Raw genomic sequence first — 15,442 nt, 5'->3', positions numbered from 1 at the left:
CTATTAATTGTTTGATTTAGTTAAAATATCAATAGAAATGTTTGGTTAATTAGCTTTTTGCAACTCCAAAAGGCTAAAATTCAAAAAGCTACTCCAAACAACTTTTTCAATTAGCTTTTTGAGAAAAGAAATTATATCAAACAGCTATCAGCTAACAGCTAATTTACCAAACATTTTTCTACAATCATCTAATGTTATCAACTATTTATACCTTTTAATTAACACAATCAGCTAACAGCAAACAGCTATCAGCTAACAACCATTTTACCAAACAGGACCTTTTATGTCAGTGATTCACCTTGTCAAAGGTGAACCATGGTTCATGATATAATGGTTGATGTGACATCTTCATCAATAATATCTTGTTTACTTGTTTAGTAGCATTGTTATTTTTTAGATTAATTAAAATCGGATATTAATTCTTTAATGAATGTGTATTTATTTATAACAATAATACACGCATTGCACAATTAAATTAATGCTCAATATAAAATTAAAATAATTAAATAATTTAATATATTTTTTAAATATAAAAAGTTAATTAATATAAAATAAAAATTTAAAATGTGCAAGTTATCAATGCACTTTATTACACCAACATACTTTATCGATTCTTATATAACGGGAAAGAAATTATAATCCCACCCTCCTCTTAACGCTAGAGCCACACTCATTTTACCTAATTCTAAACCGATAAAAGTAATGATTACTTTTTTGGATGACTAGGGAAACTCACATTCATTACTTGATAATTTGAACTGGGTAAAACTGTCTTATGATCCTAGCTAGCAAAGAATTAAAATGAGGTAAATCAATTTAGGTTGTTCATAGTTGGCTGACTCAAATTAAGAAAGTCAATATGCCCTAAAACTTATAATCTTATGATTACTAAGTTAACATTTTAACCAACTTTGTTAGAGTTGTCCCTAAAGTAGTGAAATGTCAACGCTGCACGTTAGACACTTTTGATATTATTTTTAGTGGCTAAATATGTTTTTATGTGTTATGATGAATTAATTTGTTTAGTGAAGTGTTACCTAAGAAGTGGTAGTTAACTCAAAACTCCATGTGCAAGCGACTTGTACTTGTCTTGTCTATATGTCAATTTAGTTTTATTATCTGGTGTTAAAGACCACATCAAACGCCAAAATGCACAATCAAATACTAATAAGTACTAATGTGATGTTTGGTTCAAAAAATAAAAATAAAGGGAATGGAATAGAATTCTAACATGAATGGAATAAGAAAGGAATACAATAGGAATACTAGCATGATGTTTGGTTCGAAGGAGAATAAACAAAGAATTATAAGAGTAATCATATTTTTGTGTTTAGTTGTACCAAGAAATAGAAAAAAAAATATCATTTAAAAAACTAAAATACCCTCATTCAAAATAAAACACATACAAATATATACATCTTCACTCGCCATAAAATAACAAAAAAATACAAAACATACATACAGGGGCGGACCTAGTGTGGGGGCAGGTGCCCCACTCAACCCACCCTTACCCCATATATAACCCTTGTATGTATATATGTATGTATATATAGTACAAGATTTAGTATAAGTAAAAGAAAACAGCTAATATTAAAATAATAAAAGTTAGCCTAGTTGGTAGAGAATGCGTGTTTGCTTATGGAAGGTCAGGGGTTCAATTCCATCTAATCACACAAACGCATATTCTAGGTCAAAGTACTTACGAGACCCTTATACTATAGTTTAAAAAGTAAAACAATTAAGGACAATAGTTTTGATGTGCCGTTGACATTATCTCTGTCACGTCATCATATTTACATGCCAACTCATATATTATTTTATAAATATTTAAAATTAATTATTTTTACCACTAATATATTACATTTATATGTCTAAAATAAATACATAAATATTTGCTCACATAAGCTATTGTCCTTAACTGTTTCAATTTTTAAAGTATAGAGACTAAATTAAATAAAATTAAAGTAGAAGAATTAATTAATTGAACAAAACACTATAGTACAAGGATCTTATAGGTACTTTGACCCATATTCTATGGCTGCTATTTGAATAACAATTGTGTGTGTGTGTGTGTGTGTATATATATATATATATATATATATATATATATATATATATATACACACACACACACACACTTTTATATCAATAACAAGATGTGTTCATATTTAACAATATTTATGACTAACTTCAGATGTGTAATTTATAATGTATTTTCTATTCATAATAAAATGTGTAATTTATAATGTGTTTTCTATTAGAATTATTTTATCAAATTAATTATATTTCGTATTTTGTTATAAATATATATATTTTTTTATTTTGTGCTCATTTCTAATAATATTTATGGCTAACTTCTTAATTGTTTCATCTTTTTTTAAGCTATCCTTTTTGTTTTAATGTTTCGCCTCCACTGAACAAAATTTCTGGATCCGACACTGCATACATAATCAAATTTATAATATTATTTCAAAAGAAATTCTTAATATAAAGATATTGAATAACAAAACAATACTACCGAAAATAAAACAATACATTATTGTACACAAATTGAGGGTGTGTTTGGTTGGTGGGTTTTGCCCATAGGAATGGGTATGAAAGTGATTGTTGTTGTTTGGTTAATAGGTTTTTAGAACACTACTATGCGTTTCGAATACCCCATCAATTGAAAAATCCATACCCAAATAAAATAAGGGTTTCATTCCCTTATTCATTCTCAAGCACTACTATTAGTAACCATTCTCATTCCACCTTACTACCAAACATGTTAAATACTTTCACCAAAACCCATTACCATTACCAAGTATTTGATACCCATTCCGATTCCGATTCCTATGTGCGAACTAAACACACCCTAAGTTTCTCCAGTTGAGTTTGTGTACCACATGTGTACACACACACACATGCATATATACATGCACAAAATTTAGAGGGAAAAAAAAAACATTGAAATAGATAAATATATAAGAACATATGGAACTAAAAAAAAAAATCAAGACTATGTGGTCTAATGGTACTTGAGTTGAATTTTTATTTGGAAGGTTGTGAGTTCGAGCCTCAGTAGAGGCATTATTGATTCTTTGTTTTTTAGTAGGTTGAGAATACACATATTATCGATTGTACGAATGGATTATGAATAACTAATACCGAATGAGACTTTGGGAATAAGAGGATGTTTGGTTGGCATGAATTGCAATTGTTTGGTTGGAGGGAATTGCAATTCATAGGTCTCCTCTATGAATTGGAATAAGGTATGCAATTAGGCCACTGAACGAAAAAAAAGTGCAATTAGGCAACTGAACACTCCAAAAATGTGCAATTTCACCTGATAGCAGGTTATCTCGCAATTAGGCAACTGAACACTCCAAAAATGTGCAATTTCACCTGATAGCAGGTTACCCTCAATTTTAGCAGGTTATCTGTTTACGTGGCAGCTTAGTTGGCATTTTTAATAAATTTTAATTAATTTTTAATAAATTTTAATAATAACTTTTTATTAAAAAAAATTTTTAAAAAATAAAAACGACTTTATTTTATTTTTTATTTAATTTTTTCCAATTTTTTTATAAAATTTATTATCAAAATTAATTATTAAAAATTATTAAAAATGCCAACTAAGCTGCCACGTAAGCAGGTAACCTGCTAAAATTGATGGTAACCTGCTATCCGGTAAAATTGCATACGTTTGGAGAGTTCAGTGGCCTAATTGCACATTTTTTGAATGTTCAATGGCCTAATTGCACTTTTTTTTCGTTCAGTGGCCTAATTGCATTTTCAGGTTACGTTCAGTGGCCAATTTGAACCTTATTCCTTCAATGAATTCATGCAAGGGAAAGGGAAGGAAAAGATATATTTGTCCTTGAATGTTATTATTAATACTATTACACAGAGGGTATTTTAGTCTTTATATCACTTCTCCCATTTTCATTATTCCTCCCTACCAAACAATGTAATTGTAATTCCTAATTTAATCCCACTTTATTCTTTTCCTACCGAATTACAATTCCTTTCTCCCTTAATTCCTTCCTTCCAACCAAACGCCCCGTAAGTATTCTCATTATAAGGGAATAATCAATTCCGTAAAATTTTATTTTTTACTGTAAAACCGAACCAAACAGCGAAATATATTTATTTCACAAAATAATATTTTATTTCCAATATATTCCACAAATTAAACGTCACGTAAGGGAATACCTTAGAAACGTCGTATTCTCCAACTTAATTATCCTTTCCTAATCACCTAACTAAAGCAGTTGAAAATTCACAATCTAAAGTTGGCAAAGGCAACCAACCTTCACTCTCTGATATATATATGTTCTACAAGATTGAGGCGTCACATACTATCTAATTCTTTATACGTATATTATTTTAATGATATGATGCTTTGCCTTTCTTAATCCAAATATATGGACTTTATTATGGAGAAGGTTTAGCTAGCCACATCAGATCAGTCTATATATTCGATCTAGTTGCCTAAAATTCAATTTTGAGTAAACAATTAAAAATCATGAACTACATTGTTTTAATTAGGGGAATCAACCGATTTGGTCACTCAGTTATTAGCGAATTGTCAATGTAGTTCCTCAATCACGTATTCATCGATTTGATCCCCGAAAATAATTATTTTTTATTGATTCAGTCCTCCGCCCGTATTCCGTTAATAACCCCGCGATAGCTCCGATTTGCCATGGGCAATTTAGTCTTTTCACGTCATCTTTTTCATTAACTCTGACAAGTTTCGCCTGAGAAGCTCAAGCTCGTCGGAGGGAGCTCCATCTCTTCTGCTCGTCGAAATGAGCTCACCGCCGGAAAAAAGAGTCAACCTGAGCCGAAAAAAAGGGAGCTCCATCTCGGATAGTCTGGCTTTAGTGTCTAGTCATAGCTTGAAATGGGATACAAAGAATAGGAAAGATTTCGGAGCGGGAGAAAGGAGGGATAAGAGGTAACCAGTAAAAACGGTACCCTTGGTGTCATCTTCCTTGAAAATTCAATTTCATGCCTGGATAAAATGGGTGTAGTATACAGTTTGTGGGTTTATGTATGATTTAATTGTTACTCCTAGTTTTCAAATGTTGTAATTTAGCGATTCACCACAAAATACAAGCTTCCATTTTTTTTCCCCAATGTTTTCGCCGGTCCACCGTCAACGTACAACCGGCCGTATATCCTTCGCGCGAGCGTTCAACTCCGACGATCGCACAACTCCGACGACCACAACCCGCTGCGCTGACCAATACTGCTGCTGTCGGCGACGCTTCTTGATGAACCAAAAACGATCGGATCATCGACATTGGAGATCCCGGCCACCGTCATCGAACGACCGGCTGTCGACAGCGAAGGAGACACGGGCGAAAGAATATGCGAGAGGGGACCAGACATGTTTTTAAAGATTCCGGCGATTCTTTGAAATTTCCTCCGATCCGGCAGAGATCAGAACATGTCTGGCTTGAGAAAGCCATTGGTAAGGCAGTTCTGAGAAAACTTGATCCCAGCTGGAATTTTCCTAGTGTTTCTGTGCCGTGTGGTGAAAGACTTAGGACATGCATAATATTTTCATGAGCAAGGCCACACTTAGGACATGTAGGATCTGCATCTACTCTCATTAAAACCAAGTTCATGGTGGTGGGAATGATATCATTAATAGCTCTCCATAAAAAAAGTTTTCCACTTAGAAGGCACATGTAGCTTCCACAGGGAAACCCATTTATCAAAACCCTCAGGGACAACTTCATAATTACCAATAATGTGCCAATAGCCCCCGTTAATACATTTAAATCACTCTTGGAAATTATGGAATTTCCGACCACCTGAAAGTGATATTAAATCAAGTCGAAAGTAAAAAGTGATCGAAAATAGCAACAAAGGTTTTTCCAGATACCAAAAGTGGTCGAAACAAGACTTTCGACTTGATTTAAGATCACTTTCAAGTGGTCGAAAATTTCATAATTTATGGTAGGTCAACAAATTCTTTCAATTGTAAGCAATAATATGAAAGATTGTAAAATTTGTAACCAGCCACATATTATATTAATTAATTAATTTATATTTGGTACAATGAATTATACTTTCCAACTAAAAATTAATTAAGAAAGGGAACATTATATTGTATATAACTCCTCAGCAAATATAACTTTTACTCCAGGCCAAAACAGTTAAATATCATAAATTCTACGTTTCTATCAAAAAATTGTTTAAAAAAAAAAAAGATATTGTTACAAAATCAGTAATACCATATTGAAATAAGGTGACAAAAGTAATTACAAAAATATAATGTTGAAAATGGCTTAGTTTTTGTAAATCGAATAAAGATGGTAGCATTTCATTGTCTCTTCATTCCATCAAAATATAAAAAATCCTTTCCTCACCTAAAAGATTTGTGATTTATGAACAACCTTATATTACAGCCCCAAAGAATATAGAGATGTTGCGCAAGCTTCAAGGGAGCTCTACTGCCTTCCTAATCTGCAGGGTGATGGCCTCACCATTACTGCTAGCTTTCATATTTCTTGTAATTCTTGAATCTCCGGCGACGGCAAATCTTACTATTGATGAGGTTTATAGTAGAGAGGAGCTTGTGAAAATGGCTGGCTATGGTGAAGACAAGATCTCCACCGTTCTGATTGAAGGTGAAGTTGTTTGCCAGACTTGCAGCGACGGCGATGAAAGCTCGTCTCTTCATCCCATCTCAGGTTCGTATAGTAAGACAGTTCATCAAGTTTCAATGTTACTTGTGCATTGTTTCATCATTAATAATATTTCATGGATCTTGCTCAGCTACTAGTTGTTCATCTAGCATTTATTTATTATATATATATGGTTGACTTTGTTATTTGGTGAACTTTATATATATATATATATATATATATAGTTGAGTTCAGGTGCGGCAGCACCAATAGTTATGGAGATATACACTATCAGTGTTAGGTACACAAAACACACCATTAGGTACGAATAAAAGCACCATATAGTATTCGAAAATGCACCATTAGAGGTGGGGAGTTATATGATGTAATTTGTTGAGTGTATTGTGTATTTTTTTTTTTTTTTATGTATTTTTGCATTTCAATGTCGTATATTTTCTTACACTATTGGTACTTTTTATTAACATTATTGGTATATTTTTCAAACCGCTGCACAAGAGGGCGCAACAGCATATATATATATATATATATATATATATATATATATATATATATATATATATATATATATATAGCACTTTAATATTTAGGACATCTAAGATTATAAGGCCTAAAACTTTGTAAAATAAGGTTAGAAAAGCTAGTTCATTTTGTGATTTATCTAAAGGTTTACGTGTATTGCGTGAAATCCACTTCTAGTTCATTCTTTGATTAATTGGAATGTGTGCTTTTGGTGAAACCAACATTGTTATTTTAACCAAGTGGCTTATGGTCCACTGGTATCAGATTGCTCCCCTATGTGGGAGGTCTAGGTTTCGAGCCTTGTTGTAGGCATAGATTGTATGGGTATCTCCCTTCCTTTGTAATAAAAAACATTGTTATTTTAGTCATAAAAAAATCACAAAGAGAGTTTTTCATAATTGACATGTTCAAACAAAAAAAAAATCAATAAATTAAACAGCTCTCACATAAGAACTTTGTGGTTACCGAGTCAACTTGACTTGGGTTGCCCAAAATCACTGTTGTAAAAATTGCACCTAGGCACTGCCCGACTGTGGTGAGTTTTCATTTAGGCGCCACCTAGTCGGTTGGCCGACTAGGTGCTTAACTCGATCAAGTTATTATTATTTTGAAAATTTTATTTATTGTCTTTTTTTTTTTTTTTTTTTTTTTTTTGTTTTTTGCAATTCTAGAATCATGTGTACTAAATATATATAATAAAGTTCAAATGCGGCGGAGTCTTCCCGTGCGGCGGTGCGGCGAAATTCCAGAATACACCAACAGTGTTAACAATATGCACCAACAGTGTAAGAAAACACACCACAATGAAATGCAATAAAACGTCACAAAATACACAACAGACCCAAAAAAAAATACACTATATAACTCACCACCCTCAATGGTGCATTTCCGAACACTGTATGGTGTTTTTACTCAGACCTAATGGTGTGTGGTGATGCGGGGCTCTGTTTACTCTGTTTTTTGTGGTGTATTTTCCTAACGTTGATGGTGTATATTTGTTGAACTATTGGTGATGCCGCACCGTAAGACACTGCCGCACCTGAACTCGCCTATATATATATATATATATATATATATATATATATATATATATATATATATATATATATATATATATATATATAGACACACACACACAACCTTTTTTTTTTTCTTTGTGTCTTCCGCCTAGGCACTAGCTAGGCGGGCATTTGGCGCCTGAATAGCGCCTAACATATTTTGCAACCTTGTCCCAAATATCTAAGGTGAAATTGATGTTGGGTGTAAACTTCTTATTCAACTCTTATCTAAGCACTCCATACATTTTTGGGTGAGTGATTTTATTTTATTGTTGCATATATAAAAGTAATTAATTAGAAGGAAAGGCTACACTTTTAGTCATTTAATTGCATTAAAGTTTGTCAATGGTACCAATTTAGTCCTTCAATTGTTTAACAACCAAAATTACAGAATGACTAAATTAACAACTTTTAAAATAAGTGAAGGATTAAATTTCTTAAAATTGATAATTGAGAAATAAATTTTGTAATAGATAATAATTGAAGAACTAAAAGTGTCATTTTCCTTCGGTGCACTGCTGCAGAATGGCCTGGAAGTCTCATATTTTATGCATGTTATGGTCATTTCATTTATTGGAGTGATTAGTGTTAAAATTTGAGGGTAAGGTCTGCTGAAATTGTTTAACCAATTATAACGTACTGTCAAAACCAATTTTAATTTGAAAACTTAATCAAGTGACGCACTGTTTGGATATTCCATAAAAAAATATATAATTTGTTAATTTAATTTTGTGCATATAATATGTGTGTGTGTGAAACTTATTCAAGTGACGCACTGTTTGGATATTCCATAAAAATATTTAATTTGTTAATTTTTGTGCATATAATATATGTGTGTGTACCAAAACAACAAGTGATGCATACATGCATGCACATTACATACACTCCAAAGCAAATTAAACACCAAATTGAGGCCTCGAGTAACGTAACTCAATGATTCAAGGGTCAGTCTGGAAAAATTCTACCTCCACCAATAAGGTGGGGATTCGATTTACACAGAATGTATGGGGTTTGGTGGGGGTTCAGTGATTAAGGATCATTATGGAAGCTAGAGACGGAGCCAAAGAGCTGCCCCCCTCACCCTACCCTCACCCCATATATAATCTTTGTATGTATATATGTATATATACACTGCTGGAAATTATGGAATTTCCGACCACCAAAAAGTGATCTTAAATCAAGTTGAAAGCAAAAAGTGGTCGAAAATAGCAACAAAGGTTTTTCCGGATACCAAAAGTGGTCGGAACAAGGCTTTCTACTTGATTTAAGATCACTTTCAGGTGGTCGGAAATTTCATAATTTCCAGCAGTGATAGTACAGGTTTTAGTATTAGTATAAATAAACTATTAAATATCAATAAGAAATGAGTTAGATTAGTTGATAGATCACATGTTTGGTAATAGTAATAGCAATGGTTAAGGGTTTGAATCCTTTAACACCATTCCTTCCCTTATGAGTTCAACACAGTTACACAATCACGTTTTTAATCTCTTTTGTTTTAATGTTTTGCCTTTACTAAAAAAAATTCTGAATTCGTCCTTACTTCTTCGCCCCTCAACCGAATTTCTGGCTCCTTTCATGTTGGAAGCCCCACCTCCAGTGGCAAAGTGGGTCATCGATTTACATGGAAGACATGAGTATCTAGTGGGGGTTTGATCCCCATTGAAGATATGACCGAGGTCTCATGGGAGACCCAAAGCCTAAAAAATTAATGAGAGGTACAGAATGAAACAGTAATATATGTATATGTACGTACATGCAGGTGCATCAGTGGGTATTTTGTGCAGCAGAAGTGGAAGAAGAGCATCATTTTCTTCTTCTTCATGGGTAAAAGGCAGCACAGATGAAGACGGCGGCTTCCTCATAGATCTCCCTTCTCATCTTCATGCAATCCCAAATCTGGAAAATGCATGCCTAGTTAGGGTTCTTCATCTTCCAAAGGCCTCAATTTGCACCCAACACTACTACTACTCGAGGGCACCAAAACACAAAGGAATTCAATTGATTGGAGTTGAAGAAGGCACCCGCACTTACACAACTCACACCATACACCTTACACCTAAATCTTGCAATCACACCCAACAAATTAAATAATGCTAAACATCTCATCTCATCTTCTACTACCTAGGATACACTGCACACAAGCAAGCACACATGTATAATCACATTAATTTGTACAAATACTGATGAGTTGTTTGGAAGAGATTAGAGATGTATATTATTATTATATTTATTATTGTACGTGTAAAAGTCTTATATTTTAATTGCAACAAAAATATTGTTAAGATCAAGCGCTTACCACTTACGCCAAAAAGAAGAGCAACCTTTATCGGCTTCTGTCCAATAATTCCTCCTCCCAACACTAACCAGTTGACAACATTAGCATCCTGAAAACCTTATAACACCATCTCTGTTGTGTCTGTTTTATATGTACTTGAGGATGATAGGTGGAACAGAATGGAGGAGCGCAGCAACAGAGTGACTGGCACATAATGCGGAGTAGGGTGGGGCAGCACCCCGCGATATAGACAAAGAAAAATGATCACTCCCAATATATAAATTTACGAGCACATACATTATTTAGGGATGCCTATGGTTCAATTTGAATCGAACTGGACATTGCAACAATCGAACTAAAATGCAAACCCTATCTACGGTTGCAGTTATAGTTCAAGACTGGAAAGTAACCCAAAAAGTTTCGGTTCCCATTTATTAAAATGGGGAACAGAAATTTGGTTTCGGTTCCGAACCAGAAAAAAATAAATAGAAACGCCTAGACTTAGTGAGAAAAATAGTTCAGATTCCATTGTTGAATTTTGATTATTTTAAAAATAGATAATAAAATTTAAAGAGAAAAAAAATTCAAACAGGTTGTTCAAATAAAAACTGGTTTATCATTTCTCAGTGAATCAGTAGTTTCGAAATGAAATTGAACCACGGTCATAACTACATACATCATGGAAGTAGACAGAATTTAGATCGAATAACATTGCACTGAATGGAGGATAATATATGGTTGTAATGGAATTCCAATTTGGATCTTCTTCTATATGATTATATTTGTCCCTGTTGATTTTCACACTTAATGACAGACTAAGTTATCCACAATGCCCAACCAATCATGAATGTGGAAGGAAGGTGAATGTTGTAATAAAAAATAACTAAAATTAGACTTTCACATATAAATTTAGGACAAAAAATGGAATTAATTCTTAATATACAAAATATATTTTATAGAAAATCATACTACATTCTCTTATTTGGTACAAGTATGTAAGTATTTTCCCTAAATACAATATATTATAATATATTGTATTATTGGGTGGTTGTGGTGCAAGTAGGAGATTGAGTCAATTAGTGACTTAATCTGTTATGCAACTCAGGATATTCAGTTAAGCTTTAACTGAATATCTGCCTACGTTGATGGGATGTAGGCTTCTAAGCAAAACAGTCCTCCCACAGCTCCCGTGTTCAGGACACGCACCATCACGTATTCGGGAGAGAAGTGATATCCGAAATGTTTTAAAGGTTAACAATTTTAACTATTGTTTTTCCACATTTAGTCTCCAAATTAACATAATAATATTGTTAATGGCTATTTATTGCTCTTTTGGTTTATTTGCAATTTTATGCCATGAATAATATTATTAATTGAGTTTTGGAAAGTGATTTTTTTTTTAATCAATTCAGAATTTTGGAAAAAACATATTTTCTAGGCAAATGACTATTGTCATTATTGTACATCTATCACATAATTTATTTAGCATTTGAATTATGATTTTAGATGTCATTGCCCACATTTAGTTAAGTATGAATAATTGAATACACATTTGGTGTTTTTCATACTCTTTAAATTGTTTTATGCATTCAATCACATTAAGTGCATAATATTAAGTTTAATTATGCCATTAGAATTTGTGAGATTTTTATTTACGAATAAACATATACTATGACTTGATATTTTGTGAATTCAGTCTGTTTCTCACAAATTTGATTTTATGTAATTAAAACTTTTCCACGTGGGCTTATAGTTTTTAACCTTTCAAAGTATATATCTATTATATTATTATTCAAATTTTGGATTTCTTTTGGTTTGAAGTCATACTTGTTTTGAATATTAATTGTATACTTGAGGTTATTGCTCATATTAAAATTGTTTTCAGTTATGCAATTTATTTGGAATATATGAGTTTATTATTTAATTTTATGCATATCTGTTCTAAGCATAATATTTTATTTTAGATTATGCGATTTATTATGCCTTTAGATTTATTATGCATTTAGAAAGCATAGTTTGAGAATGGATTTAGTTCCTTATTAAGTTGAACTTTATGCATAAAATTAACTGCGGTAGTGCCTGAATTTAAGCACATTTAGTCTGTTAATTTAGTTCATCAATTTAAAGCCTTATCCATAAGTGAATCTACAATTGTATAGATCTCCCAAACGATTTTACTTCAAACATAAAAACACATGCCTTAGGGAAGTTTCTTGGGGAGGAATACTAGTTCTATGGCCCTGGCTTAAAAGCCTTGTTGCTACTAGTCCCCTTGCGACACTACTCTGTCTAAGGAGTTGGTATTTAACCGAGCTTCGTCTCGACCAACTTTCCTGGGAGTATACCTAATAATTGTTTATCGTGTGTTGGTTTAATTCGTTTGTTAGGCTTTAAATTCCCCTTTTGCCAAGTGATAACAATTTCTAGATTAATTAAAGAGTAGCCACATCATCTTTAATTTACTAAAAATTGTCTAAAGTTCAAATCACATAAAGATGGCAATGATAAATGCCTAGTGATCCTATAATTTTAATTAGTTGGGGAGTAGCCACAGCATCCTTAATCAGTTAAAATTATATATTGAGTTGTTGGGTCACATAAAATTTGATAAATGTCTAGTGATCTTATAATTCTAATTAGTTGGGGAGTAGCCACAACATCCTTAATCAGTTAAAATTATATATTGAGTTGTTAGGGTCACATAAAGTTTTAGACATATCAATTGTGATTAATTGTATGTAATATGATGGAATTTAGCCCACAGGCAATTTCGTTATATTTGTATGATTAATTAGGATGAAATACTGAACTATGATCATAATTTAGCCCACAGGCAATTATGTATCGGAATGTAGTTTAGTAGTTTTATCAGTGATGATATGAATAAAGAATTTTATTTACTTTATGAATAATTCTCATCTCTATCATGAAGCTTAATTTTATGATGTAAACTTTAGGTCATATATCTTAATTTGCCCACAGGGATTAAGATAAGGAACATGATCTCTTAAGTTTTTTTTTTTTTGTCATAATGGTTGTAATGAATCTAATTGAGTTAAAACTTCAGCCCATAGGCAAGTTTTATGTTGTTTCATCATAAAATTTCAGTTGGATCTTATTGAGTAAAACTTTAGCCCACAGGCAAGTTTTATGTCACTAGATTCTTCTGACTATTTAGTAATTGAGATAAAATACTATCATAAGTGTTTAATTGAATTTAATAGAATTAAAACTTTAGCCCACAGGCAAGTTTTATGTCAATAAATTCATCAACCCATTCGATAATAACTTTATCTCAATTTCTTAGAATTTATAAATTTAGTTCAATTATAATTCTAAGTTTCGTGGTTTGCATTGGCAAAACATGTATTTAGTCACTTCCCAAAATTTAGATACACATTTTATTAATTATTTTTCACGAAGCTTACTTGGTTATTTGGATTAACTATAGTAAGTTGCGTGGTATGATATACTTCTTTTGGATTCCAATAATAAAATATATCTTCTGAGCCGAATTCTAACTTGGTTTTGGAAGGCGTATTTTATTATTTTAGTATGTCCAACTATGGTGGAGAATCATGTCCTCATTAATTATTCATTTAGTTGGACTATAATTGGAACCAAATATTGATTATTTAGTATGCCCAACTAATGGTGGGGAATTATATCTTCATTATTTAGTTGGTCAAATCAATTATGAGTGTTATATCATTAATTTGGCTAAAGAATATCTTAATCAGTGGGAGTGATCATTTAGGAAAGATCATTAAGATACTCCACTAAAGCTGATGGATTTAGTTGTTTTCATACATTCTAAATTGGATTGTGCGTCTAGCAATAAGTCCAAAAGCTTTCACAAGTATTAATTTAGTCTTTTGTTCTTATAATTCATATGTTCATTTCATTGAACGTTTGGTTGTACAACATATTTATGAAAATGTTGTAACAATATTAATGAATTTATTAGAATGAAAACATTTAACTTGTGGTGCACTGCCAATTAATAAATTCTTTAGTAGCAATTAACATAGTCTTTAGTTTCTTCAAAATTGATCCTGGGCCATTTTTGGTTTGTAAGGCTCAAAACAATTTTGTAATACATAATAAGACTCGTAATGTTCAATTAATTTCGAGGTGGACCTTGAGATTATTTGGGAAGCTGGTGTATGTTTAAGATTCCAAATTATTGACTTAGACTTTATGGTTTATGTCATTGGAATGTTTCTGTGACTTGACTATCTTTTGGGCTATCTTAATGAGTGGGAGTGACAGACGTGTCAACTCCAAGCTCTTAGCCGTTAGAGGTAGTGTTTATGTTAACTTATAAACAAGTCATAGAATATAGTTAGCATTATGCTAACATTAAGAGATCTCTACTTAAGGTATGCTTCTAAGATTTTGGAGATCATACAGTGAATTTGGATGGTTTCTTCCTTCAGTTGTGCACATAATATATTTTGAGAAACATCCATTAAGGGACTAAGAATAAACGTAGGGTTTGTTCATAAAGAACCTAAGTTAGAGAATTTAAATGCATGTGATCATAGTAGATACTACTCACTTGATTAGTAGATGACATATTACTATGGTTCTTGTATTTTGTTCTTTAATGAAGGTTGTGCCAGTACTTGCACCAAGTGGGAGAATGTAAGTATTTTCCCTAAATACAATATATTATAATATATTGTATTATTGGGTGGCTGTGGTGCAAGTAGGAGATTGAGTCAATTAGTGACTTAATCTGTTATGCAACTCAGGATATTCAGTTAAGCTTTAACTGAATATTTGCCTACGTTGATGGGATGTAGGCTTCTAAGCAAAACAGTCCTCCCACAGCTCCCGTGTTCAAGACACGCACCATCACGTATTCGGGAGAGAAGTGGTAGACAAAACGACACTAACCTTTATTCTGCAGGTTTACCATCTCGTGGCAATACCAACGA

The 15,442-nt window shown here is 32.3% G+C and overlaps 1 protein-coding gene across 1 annotated transcript; it reads left to right on the top strand.

Moving 5' to 3' along the window:
- The first annotated feature begins 6,327 nt into the window (after positions 1-6,327).
- Positions 6,328-10,506, top strand: LOC109174501. Its single transcript, XM_019323735.1, has 2 exons — positions 6,328-6,689; positions 9,984-10,506. Exons 1-2 carry the CDS (start codon positions 6,422-6,424, stop codon positions 10,313-10,315), a joined length of 600 nt encoding a protein of 199 aa, XP_019179280.1. The 5' UTR covers positions 6,328-6,421; the 3' UTR covers positions 10,316-10,506.
- The last annotated feature ends 4,936 nt before the right edge of the window (positions 10,507-15,442 follow it).

Source organism: Ipomoea nil, unplaced genomic scaffold, assembly GCF_001879475.1.
Source record: "Ipomoea nil cultivar Tokyo-kokei standard unplaced genomic scaffold, Asagao_1.1 scaffold0642, whole genome shotgun sequence".
Taxonomy (NCBI): Eukaryota; Viridiplantae; Streptophyta; class Magnoliopsida; order Solanales; family Convolvulaceae; genus Ipomoea; species Ipomoea nil.
Note: the sequence above shows the minus strand (reverse complement) of the source record. Positions and strands in the feature narration are given on the sequence as shown.